The following is an 11,726-nucleotide window of genomic DNA, read 5'->3' on the forward strand; positions in this document are numbered from 1 at the left end:
TGTGTGTGTGTGTGTGTGTGTGTGTGTGTGTGTGTGTGTGTGTGTGTGTGTGTGTGTGTGTGTGTGTGTGTGCCTGTGTAGTGAAGGGAGTGACCCACACACGCTGACACAACCTCTGATGTGGTCTTAAGGCTTTGGCAACTTTCTGCCAAATACCAAGCCAATAAAGCATGTTCAAATTAATTAAAAGGGATTTTACTCACGGGTTGTACATTGTTTTCAGCGTTATTTAAACTATTCTTTAAACTCAGTTTTGTTTTATTGGAGCCACAGTTATTCTTCCCAGTATTTGACTGATGACATGTTGATTGATCGTCTCTGGAAAAGTACGTTTATTTTCTGGTTTTGCAATAAAGTAAAGTGTTGGAGGAGAGTGGACGGAGAGGGGCTGTTTACAAAAAAAGACAATGAACGCGGCTGGCAGCTGTAGAAGCCCTCTAGTTACAACACCAACAACAATAACAACAAATTCAGAATAAAAATACTAAACGTTCATGCCAAGTAAGCGGAATGAAAGGAGCTTCTCCACTTGGCTTCCCTGTGTTTCCCGTGTGGTCCGCTCAAAGGGTTAAAGCCCAAAGTGAACTGAATTGTAAGAAGTTGGTTTCCAAGGGAAACTGTTCGCACCGTTCCAGCTGAGGCGGGACAAACCAACTGTGTGACACGGAGGGGGTAGGGGTGGGTCGATAAAATAGCGAATTATTTTCAAGCTACATCTGCTATTAAATCATTGTAAGAACGTTTCGGTGTAACGACGTGCTATTAAAACGCCCGTAGTAACGGTGGTTGTCGTTAAATACATTTTAAAGAGACCAGGGTGATATTATTACTTCCCTCCACCCCTTCGGTACAGCTAGAGTGCTGGGGTCCCTGCCAAGTCGGTTTGAAAAGAGCAGACAAAGGCTTTGAGCCCAGGACGCCCCTCTCTCTCTCTCTCGCTCTGCCTATAAAGCCGCTCCAACTCTATCTTTTTTGCTTTTCTACCATGGGGTCGCTTCTTAATACGTGTCGGTAAGCGAGTTGGTTTTGTTTTTACTTTCTTAATCTGAAATGTATGACCGTCTGGATCCTCGCACGGCGGAGAGAGGAAGGCTTTTTGTAGGTATAATACAAGGAAGCGTCGTCTGAGAGAGGGAGCGAGAGGGGGAAGGATTGACGCTTTTCCTCCTCTCCTCCTCCTTCTTCCTTTCGCCCCCTCTCCTCCTCTTTTTGGCGGAGAGAGGGGTTGAGGCAGGAATAAACGCTCTTTTTTGTTGTTTTTTCCCCCTTTTTTCTTTTTTAATACATTTGAATCCTACTGCGCAACCAGACCGGATCACGTGGCACTGGAGGGAGTTTGATCGATTTTGCACAGTTCAGTGTGAGAAAAAGAGAGAAACACACAACTCCAATTTCTTCTTCTTTTTTTACTTCTGTGGATAGCTGGGACTGTTGATACTTTTGCATTTTGTGCGAGAGGAGGGTGTGATTGAGTTAAGTCTTCTGTTTTTCTTTTAAGCCTTGGAGGTGTGGAGTATTAATTTTTATATGCCTGGGTTTTGAAAAACAATGGAGACGCACATTTCGTGCCTCTTCCCAGAAATTTTGGCAATGATTTTCAGTTATCTGGACGTGAGGGACAAAGGCAGGGTAGCCCAAGTGTGCATCGCTTGGAGGGACGCATCCTACCACAAGTCAGTGTGGAGGGGGGTGGAAGCCAAGCTGCACCTCCGCAGGGCGAATCCCTCCTTATTCCCCAGCCTCCAGGCCAGGGGCATCCGGAGGGTCCAGATCCTGTCTCTGCGCCGCAGCCTGAGCTATGTCATCCAGGGAATGCCAAACATCGAGTCCCTCAATCTGTCCGGCTGCTACAACCTCACGGATAACGGGCTGGGCCATGCGTTCGTGCAGGAGATCCCATCACTTCGGGTTTTGAACCTAAGTCTGTGCAAGCAGATAACAGACTCTAGTCTAGGGAGGATTGCTCAGTATCTGAAGAACCTGGAGGTGCTGGAGCTTGGTGGCTGCAGCAACATTACCAACACTGGGCTTCTGTTGATAGCCTGGGGCCTCCACAGACTCAAGAGCCTCAATCTGAGGTCCTGCAGACATGTCTCAGATGTGGGGATTGGACATTTGGCGGGCATGACCCGTAGTGCAGCAGAGGGCTGCTTGAACTTGGAGTACCTGACCCTCCAAGACTGTCAGAAACTGACAGACCTGTCACTCAAACACATTTCCAAGGGGCTGACCAAGCTCCGGGTACTGAACCTGAGCTTCTGTGGGGGGATCTCAGACGCAGGGATGATCCACCTCTCACATATGACTTCCCTGTGGAGCCTCAACCTACGCTCCTGTGACAACATAAGCGACACGGGGACAATGCACCTTGCTATGGGCACCCTAAGACTCTCTGGGCTTGATGTTTCGTTCTGTGACAAGATAGGAGACCAGACTCTGGCGTACATCGCTCAGGGGTTGTACCAGCTCAAGTCCCTGTCTCTGTGCTCGTGTCACATCTCCGACGACGGGATAAACCGGATGGTGAGGCAGATGCACGAGCTGAGGACCCTTAACATTGGACAGTGTGTGCGCATCACGGACAAAGGGCTGGAGCTCATAGCGGACCACCTCACCCAGCTGGTGGGCATCGACCTGTATGGATGTACCAAGATCACCAAGAGGGGACTGGAGAGGATCACACAGCTCCCCTGCCTTAAAGTGTTGAACCTGGGACTCTGGCAGATGACAGAGAGTGAGAAAGTGAGGTGATTGGAAATGCTTGGGTTTTTGTTTTTGTTTTGGGAGTGTGTTATTTTTCTTTTTTGGATGGAGACAGAGTGGGAAAAGGGAGGGATGTGTGGGCAGAGGAGTTTCTTTTCTTATTTAAAAAGAGAGAAATCCTTCCTTTTTTCCCCCTTCTGTGTAAGGTGTGCTTCTCCCATGTGACCAGGATGTATGCTCAAAATGTTTTATTTCTCTTTCTGTTGGCCTTGCAGGACTGAAATCAGTGTTTGACTCCAATATTCAACCTGGCAGAAAGCAATTCAAAACTTCTGTCATGAGCTCACGAAAATCCGTGTTAAACGCAATGTTTTGGTCTCAAATCGAGTTTTAAGACCTCACAAAAACTGGACTTGGGACTAGAATAACTTCAGCTTGTTTGCCAGATTTTGTTTCCAATCAGGTGTCGTTTTCCCTAATGGAAGAATCGGCTTCTCTTCCTGACACTTGCTTCCAGAAAATTCTGGATGCGAAAACTTGCATCCATCCTTAAAAGTCAAAAACAGAGGTTTTAAAACTTTAATGTGGGACTTTTATTTTTGCAGTGAGTCTGAGGCATTTACGACTAATCTCCGCTACAGCCATCACGCCTAAAAAAAACAACAAAAAAACCCCAACACACACACAGACACACAAAAAACATTTGGCTACCTCGTATGTGGTTATTTTCAAAGGGTGTATACTGTTAAGAAGGAAAGAGAGACTGGGAGAAAATGTGCCTAAAGGGACTTGTGTCTGCCCCCTCCCCCATCCCTCCATCGCCTCTCTCTACCCTCCCTCCCTCTTCCCTGAGCAGAGCTAGAGAAAGGAGACCAGGACACAATCTAACTACCTTTGTTAATTTACCCCCATAAACAAGAGCAATTTCCCAGAGAGAGCCACGAGAGGGGGAAAGGGGAAGGCGGGCTGTCAGATCCAGTCAGAGAGTGAGAGGACGTCGCTTTATGCAAAATACATTAAAAACCTGCTTGAGTGCAAGAGCTTTTTATATTGTTAAAATTTTCCTTTTTTTTTTTTTTTAAAGGGATAAAGTCCAACTTTACACCCTTTTAGAGATGCATTGCATTCAAGCTTTGATCAATATAAAGGAGATGCGATTGCAAGCCTATGCCTGTAGTGATTCTATAACGATAGATGCATGTTAAAGGTATGATCGGACCGTCATTAAAAACCCAGTGTATGTCCTTACAGGATTATTAGGCTGTAGGTATTTTTGTTGTGAAAGGGATGCTGGTGGAGATAAATGTCAAGTGAATGTTGCTCAGAGCGTCGTACTTCAAATTGAAGTGATTTCTATATCTTAGCCTTTATTCGTGGAAACAAATCAGGGTTCGTGGCTTTTCTTTTCCCACGTTTATACCGACACATTCATATTCACGTTGCTCTCACCGGTATATAGAGAGAGGAGGAGGAGTTTTTTTGTTTTTTTTTATACCCTCTTCTTTTTCCTACCATCTCTCACCCTTCTCCCCCTGAATAAAAATACCCCAAATCCATTTTGAGACATGCTTAGAATAAGGAGTAATCGATTATTTGTCTTTCTCTCCCTTCCCATCTCTGGTTACAAGCAGACTGCGTCTCACTCACTCACTCACTCACTCACCCTCTCTCCACCTCGCTATTCCCCATCTCACTCTCTCTCTCACACACACATGCATTTAGGCTGTACACACATGCACACGCGCGCACGCACACCGCCGCCAGTGTGTGCGCGTTTTAATGTAATGCAATGACCTGCTAGAAAATTAATCTACGGATGTGCGTCCTGCTGAAAAAGCTGTGTGTGAGTGAGTGTGCGTGCGTGTGTTTGACAATAAAAAGATGTACTGTATATTATGTGTTTGTAAAGAGAAAAAAAAATGCAGAATCCCAAAATTAAATTGTTTTATATTCTTACGGTTAAAACAATTAAAGATATTTATATAATGAACGAACGAGAGCGGTGTGGATTACTTTTGTGTAGGTGTAGCGCTCCATTGTTTTCTGTTTTGTTTTGTTTTGTTTTTTTTGGAGGGGGAATATAAAAAAATACCCACAAGGTATTTTAATCTTGTTTCCCATAAAGACAATCACAACTGCTCTGCTCTTGTCCTACAAAGATATATTCCATATTCAGGCGCATTTAAGACAATAAGGTCTCTTATTTTCATACATTACTCCCAATAATCGCCCACGCATCTCGGAGCATTGTCCCTCATCAGTCCTGTCTTGCTTCTCAAAAGGGCTGAAAAAATTTCTCTTGTGTTGTTTTATTATTTATGAGCAGATTCAAAATGGATGCTTGCCGTCTTGATTTGGCTGCCAGGGCCTGTGTAATTAATTATCACCAAGGCGTTTATTGCAGGAAACTGTTCTACCCTGCTGATTTTTTCTAATCATAAACGTCTGTTTTGTTTTCTTTTTTGTCCTCTACAACGCTACCAAAAGGTGTTTAGCTTAACTGAGTTCCAGATGCAACTCTCAGGGGTTTTTTTTTTTGGGGGGTGTATTTGGTGGATTTCCTGGTTTAAATGAAGGGTTTGGGGCATTTAGTCTGGATCCTTTTCGCAGTGTTTTACTTCACATGTGGCAGAGCTGCGTCTGTGCAGCTGCATGTGCGGCGTAATGAGATCTAAAAGTTGGTTAGAGCAGATCTCCCTCTTCTCTGCTTTCCATCAGGACGTGTCCTGTGTGTGAAGTGACACCACACACACACGCACACATAGGGGGTTGCCAGGCCAGTCAGTAGCCATTGTCTCCCTTTAGAAGTTAGAAAGGCAGGTTTGGGTGCTTTTTTTTTTCTTCTCTTCCTCTCTTTCTCCTCCTCTTGTTCAGTCACGCATACCAGATCCTAGACCAGGCAAGAGACCCCTCTCCCCCTTACTTTGGGCCCCCCCCCCACACTTACCACCATGCACACACGCACACACACAGACTGCTTTTTAGCATTCCACACCATCATTCAAAGCATTTAAGCATTCCCTCTCCCCTGACTCTCTGTCCATGGGGATTTGGGGATAAAGGCCAGCAGAGGGATTGTTGACCACAGGGACAGAGAAAGACAGAAAGAAAGACACACACACACACTCACAGAATGCCAGTGTTTGCTGTTTCTTAAGTTTGCTTTAGCTGGCCTTTGGTCTTGTGCAATAACGCTGCAACCAGTGCACACTGAGATGTGGAAAAAATAAAGAAAAAAGAGAGACACAGTCTGTGACATTTTGAGCAGCTTTGTCCCAGAAGCATCTCAAACCTGTTTGTCAGCCACAGAATGCTATGAGCTACTGTTGCTGATGTAATTTGACCCTGCATTAGTGTTGCTTTAAATCTACCAGAAAATGTGTGTTTATGTGCTAAATGCCTGAGTTAGATTAGGAGTTCCTACATGCTGCAGCAAGGCGACATGAAGCCATAGGAGTAAAGTAAAAGAGGTGTGACACTGAGATAAAATGTAGCTTGGATGCTGTTTAATGAACAGAAGTGGGAGACGTACAACGCAACTAATTGTTTCTTTATCATTTGACATTTGTGCATGCAGACCTTTACCGAGCAGATACGGAAGAGAAGGTCATATCGTGGGTTTCTACAGAAAGGTCGGCAGGCTGAAGTGTAGACTGACGAAGATGCAATCAGCTACATTCAAATGATAATGCAATACTTTAGTAATCCCTACAGGGAAAATCCCTTTTTGTCCACTACACTCCATAGGGAGGTCAAAGGTCAGACTCTGCTCCTGAGCCCCCCGCTGCTGGGTGCTACTGGGGGACACACGAACACAGTGAAGAGCTCTCATGTTTTAACATTATATCTGCTTGCTCCTCACTGTTTTGCTGTAAGTCCCTGGAGGTTGTCCGGAAGAACTAAGAGGCATCGGCCCTTCCCACTTTAAAATATTGAAGGTTTTCTTCTCAATTAAAAACAAAATCTCATCAATAATTTAGGAGAATACAAACATGAATGTTATTGTACAGAATGACTCAATTTGCATTTTGAACAAATAGAGAGAGAGCTGAGTGAGTTTAAATCCTGGGTGTTCAGCATTATGTGCTTAGAAGGCATGATATATCACTCTGTGCATAGACTGCAAGTACAAAAAACAGGTTATACAGTAAAGTAACTTGCATGAAGATATCGTGATTTGTGTAAAAACTAAACACGTGAGCTCATTTGCACTGAATGTTCTGAGTGCACACTCTCCTTTAGGACAGTTGCACTTCTCTTTGGTAATAACTGTACAAATGCACAGCAGGAAAAGCCGTCCCTCTTCCTGCAGTTTTGGTTCGTTTTTTGCACATGACACGTGCATCATTTATAATCCATCTTAAAAAGCAGTGAACAGTTTGGCTCCTGCCTGATCCTATACTATAGGACATATAGGGTCACAAGAATGTTAGCTTTTGGGAGAAGAAGCTTGTCTGCTTCAGTTAAAGTCAATTAAAACTGCATGCTAGCTTACAAATTAAAATAGTTGTAATTTCCACATCCAATCCAAGGTCCTATCTTCTATGGTTGCTTAATGATATAATCTCTCTTTAGCCAGCAAAACCAAATGTCCAGACATGATTGATCCACATGGCTAACAAAGAGGAATTTACAGCTTCAGAATAACATTGAGAGCCACTGCTATGCTTTTAAGCTCTACTTATCCTTGTTGATGAATATCACACAAGGCTGATCACCTGACTACCACCACTCTCCTCAGGTTTTCACTTTGTCGTGGATCCTAAAGGTTCAGCATTGCGCTCGGGCAAAGCAGCGTGTGCACTGTAGGAAGCTCGGATGAAAAGGACTTCATGTAAAGAACATGTTGTAGCTTCCTCTCAGTGAGATTGTCTCTTCCCCCTCACAGATCCTGCCTGCCTGCCTGCATGACTGACAGCTCCCAAACAAAGTTACTTCAAAAACTTACAGGCACTTAAATCAGACAAAACCAACATTTCTGCTGCATATAGGTCACTGAGAAAACCTTTTCATACTATTCATAGTGCTGTTTTTGCTTTTGAAATCTGTTTTGTGTGTGTGTGTGTGTGTGTGTGTGTGTGTGTGTGTGTGTGTGTGTGTGTGTGTGTGTGTGTGTGTTTGGCCTGCAAGTTGTAAAAGTTGAACTGTGACTTGTCACGTTGCGCTCTGAACCACATTTCCTGTCAGGTGGAGAGGAACGGTGTTATGTATGTGTGCGAGAGTGTTTTACTGCTATCATTAAAGGAATAGTTCGCCATTAAAAGGCGAACTAGGGTTTTTCACAACAAAGCAGCAGGGATATTAGCAGCGGAGTGCTACTGCCCTCCCCCACATGCCTTTGGCTGCAACAGCTTCTGTCTCTCCCGTCTGCTGCGTTGTCTGTCTGTCTGTCTTTCTGGCCTGTTTTTAGATCTCTGCCTGTCTGCTGGTCAGCTTTCATCCTCGCCTTTTTTTCTTATTCTTCTTGTCAACTTATTTTGAAGCCTTATTTCCTTCCTGTCTTCTCACCTCTCTACTTCCCATTCTTATCTTACCTTTGTCATTCTCTTTTCACCACCAACTTTATTTCTCTTTTTCCTTTAGTGCTCCTTTCTTATCTTTCTCATTCTTCAGCCCCCCCCTTACAATTCTCATTTCTTTCCCCACCATCCCTGCCTCCTTCCTCCTCTTTGTGGCACCTGGTGTTGAGGTGTCGCTGAGGTACAGTGGACTGCTCTACCGTCTGCTGTAGAGCTGTCCCCGGGGCCCTCGGGGGCTCAGTGTGTCTATGTGCTTCAGGAAACGTTTTTTTAAAACCAGCAGCTCCAGTCAAGAACATGTACCGCTGCTTCTGATTTAGGCATCCATGCACATACTGTACACACTTTTCAGAACCGGTGTTGGTCAAAAATAGCATTAAAAGAGCAGAGGGGGGATGGTGTGGTTTTACTGTAACTTACTGGTTTTAAAGCTGGCATAGTCAGGGAAGAGGCAGAGAAGCGGAAGAAAAAGCACCTCTGTCCGACAGTCTGCTGTAGTCAGCACCCAACCTGTAGATAGGAACAGCAGCAAGGCAGTAAAGCAGAGAGAGGAAGATAGAAAAGTAGAGAAGTGGTAAAAATTGAGGAGGGGAACGGGGAAAGAAACAGATGAGAAAAAGTTGAGGTTGGTGAGAAAGAGAATGAGAGGGAGAGAGGAATCTGTGAGTCACTGTTTAACTGTGGGCTGCAAGAAGTCGGCTAGCCATGTTAAAATACCGTCTGTGCGCACACAAACACACACGCTCCAACAATATCTGGCTCAACACACGTGTGCACACACATATTAAAATGACCTATGTAAAAGAATAAAATAAAAAAGCAGTTGTGCTTTTTTTGCCCAGTAGACCAGCTAATTATTTTCAGTTGCACACGAGGCACACACACACCTCTGCTGCACATTCCTATCAAAGGAATGAGCTGCTTTTCTACAAAGGTAAGACGTTAGGGATAAGTCAAAAGAGTTTTTTTCCACTTCTGAAAATCTAACTTTTACAGGAAAAGAAGGAACACTGACATTATCCAACCTGTAACTGATGAATTAGTGAAAAACCTTCCTAACAAATGAATTTGATTATTTTTGCCTGCTAGACAGAGGCGAGTCTGTGGTTTTAACTGCTCTAAAGACACACATCTAACATTTTCATGTCTTCATCTTAGTTTTTACTTTTTTTTTAAAATTTGGTTTTCGACTGCAGCAAATGTCTGCTTTTATTACGAGCCAATCAGCTGATTAAGGTATAATTTCCTAGAGGTGCTAAAGGTAAAATAGTGGGATCACCAGACAGGATCCCATTATTCCTTTGAGGAAAACAAACAAACTGGAGAAACTCACTGATAAAAATCTTAGTATTTATTATTAGGCAAAACTTCTTAAGTTTTATTAAGAAGAATACTTTTCAGGGACAAGAGGTAGAATCTAAATCTGAACATTTCACCTCAAATTATCACAATATGCACGGAGGTCAGGAGAAAGGTACAACAGTGAGTACAGCGATGTCGTCAGAATTGACAGAATTATGGATGCAGAAAAAACATCATATTTTGATGTTCCAATACCATCTGGATTGATAACAGCTTCATCTTTCAGAAAGCAATGATCCCAAATGTGTGAAAAAAAGAAAATAATCAGTAATCAATTGTCCTCCCGTAGCTGGACCTCAACATTACTGAAGCAGTGTGGGATCATCTTGAGACACAACAAAACAGAGGGCAGCCAACATCCAAAGAAGAGCTTTGAATGTCCTTTGAGAAACCTGAAGAATTATTCCTGAAGACTATTTAACAAAAGGTCAAAGTTTGTCTAAGAGGGTTTAGGGTGTGTTGGAGAATAAAGGTGGTCAAACAATCGCAAACATTGACCTTCAAGCTCATTAGGGTTGTACAAACTCTGTTTTCGCCTTCTATATTGTACTTCTGGGTATGTTCACACATGCTTCAATAAATCTGTGCACTTACTTTCCAAATTTTCTTGCAAAATATAAAGAAATGAAATGTAACTCAAAACTTTTGCACAGTACTGTAACACACTGCTACTTTGTAGTGAATCCTCTGGGGACAATAAGTGCTTCCACTGTTTTATGCCACTGCACACTTGTTGCATTTGAGATATTTCACTGTGCACAAATTGGGTGACTAAACAAAAGAGCTACATTGCCATATTCTGGTAGTGTGGCGTAAAGAATCAGTTCAAGTTATGCAAGCACTCCGTGACACCCAGATGGCGTGTTATTGGCTCCCCAGCTGTCAAAACCCGGACATATTCAACGTATGATTAAAATAAAAGAGGACTTTTTGCATATTTGATAATCATTTCACAGTGACTAAAGCAATAAATCACTCTTCAATCTTAGATCCTCTGGGTGTTCAACTTTTTATTAATCTCCCACATGCTGTTATCAGGTCATATACCGCTGTGGGCTCTTTGAATTTTCAGTCCGTCATCACCATTATGGCTATATAGTATAGAGTTTTTATAAAGATATTTAAGCAAGAGCTATGTTAAGAAAATGATCAGCGTCGTTACATTTGCCAGACAAGCCATTCTGTGCTGTTTTCCGACAGATTGGATAAGGAAAACAACACACTAAATCTTTCATTTTAAACATAAGATGTTGCTTTATTCAAAATCAAAACATGGACGTCGCCGCTGAATGTTTTATGAAAGCCTTGGCAATTACAATCGGAAGACTGAGAATTATGCAGCATGTGATGCTGACTTCTGCTCCCTATTTCTGCTCCACACGGAGAACGGCAGGAAGGAGGCGAAGGACGGAGAGAGGAAGAGAAAGAGGGAGAGAGCGAGAGAGAGCCTTTCTTTGTCTTGATGTGAAACCACGTGAAGCTCTGACAGAAATGTGACAGATACCTGCAAAGTCAAAAACCAACAGGCTCGCACTCATTCTAATTTGTCAGGTGAGACAGTGTGTTGGGAGCGTGGGTGGTGTGGTGTGCTTGTGTGTGCTTGTCTTCCCGCATACGTATGATTGAAGGCCCGCGTGCATAATGCATGTGCGTAGACACTCGCTTTGTGTGTGTGTTCCTCTCTGCCAGCTCTCCGTACCTTCCTGTCAGTTGAACTTGTCATTCAAGCATCAATAAAGTGAAAACTTTTTCTTTCTCTTTATTTTGTTAAAAAAATTTGTCATGCTTTTCTCAAACGCGGGAAGCAGGCAGAAAGGGAGACAGAGAACTGCAGCAGCAGTCGATGGGGTTGAACACGTGTTTGACAGGGAGCACTGCGCAATGGAGCAGATTTCCCTCCATTAAAATGACTTTTCAGAGATGTTTTTTGGGGGGTGGGAGTCTTTAGAGGGCAACAGAGGGCAGGAGGAAGATGCTGAAAGTGATGCCATCACAGATACCTGCGTTACTGCAGACAGTGAAACATGTATTTAACAATGTAGAAACGGCATGGCAGAAAATGGTGAGCTTTAACCTTAAAATGCATATATTAGACACTTTAAATGTCCCTAAAAGTTATGCGTTATGTTTTAAAAGCCAGTT

General features: G+C 43.3%; 2 protein-coding genes across 6 annotated transcripts in view; one reads left to right on the forward strand and one right to left on the reverse strand.

Annotated features, from left to right (window-relative positions):
• The window catches only part of wnt5b (wingless-type MMTV integration site family, member 5b), an 86,634-nt gene that overhangs the window by 34,160 nt on the left and 40,748 nt on the right, over window positions 1–11,726 (reverse strand). For 3 of the 5 annotated variants that reach the window (XM_013908821.1, XM_013908822.1, XM_013908820.1), the window contains one exon: window positions 8,643–8,732. The exons of the other annotated variants lie outside the window; for them this stretch is intronic. In XM_013908821.1, coding sequence (XP_013764275.1) covers window positions 8,643–8,660 — 18 coding nt within the window. In that variant the 5' untranslated portion in view covers window positions 8,661–8,732. The remainder of the gene's footprint in view (window positions 1–8,642; window positions 8,733–11,726) is intronic. 5 annotated transcript variants of the gene reach the window in all.
• On the forward strand, window positions 898–4,697 carry fbxl14b (F-box and leucine-rich repeat protein 14b). Its single transcript, XM_005725291.1, has one exon. The coding sequence runs from the start codon at window positions 1,549–1,551 to the stop codon at window positions 2,749–2,751; it is 1,203 nt and encodes a 400-aa protein (XP_005725348.1). The 5' UTR covers window positions 898–1,548; the 3' UTR covers window positions 2,752–4,697.

Source organism: Pundamilia nyererei, unplaced genomic scaffold, assembly GCF_000239375.1.
Source record: "Pundamilia nyererei isolate P.nyererei 1_Seehausen unplaced genomic scaffold, PunNye1.0 scaffold00014, whole genome shotgun sequence".
In the NCBI taxonomy this organism is placed as follows: domain Eukaryota; kingdom Metazoa; phylum Chordata; class Actinopteri; order Cichliformes; family Cichlidae; genus Pundamilia; species Pundamilia nyererei.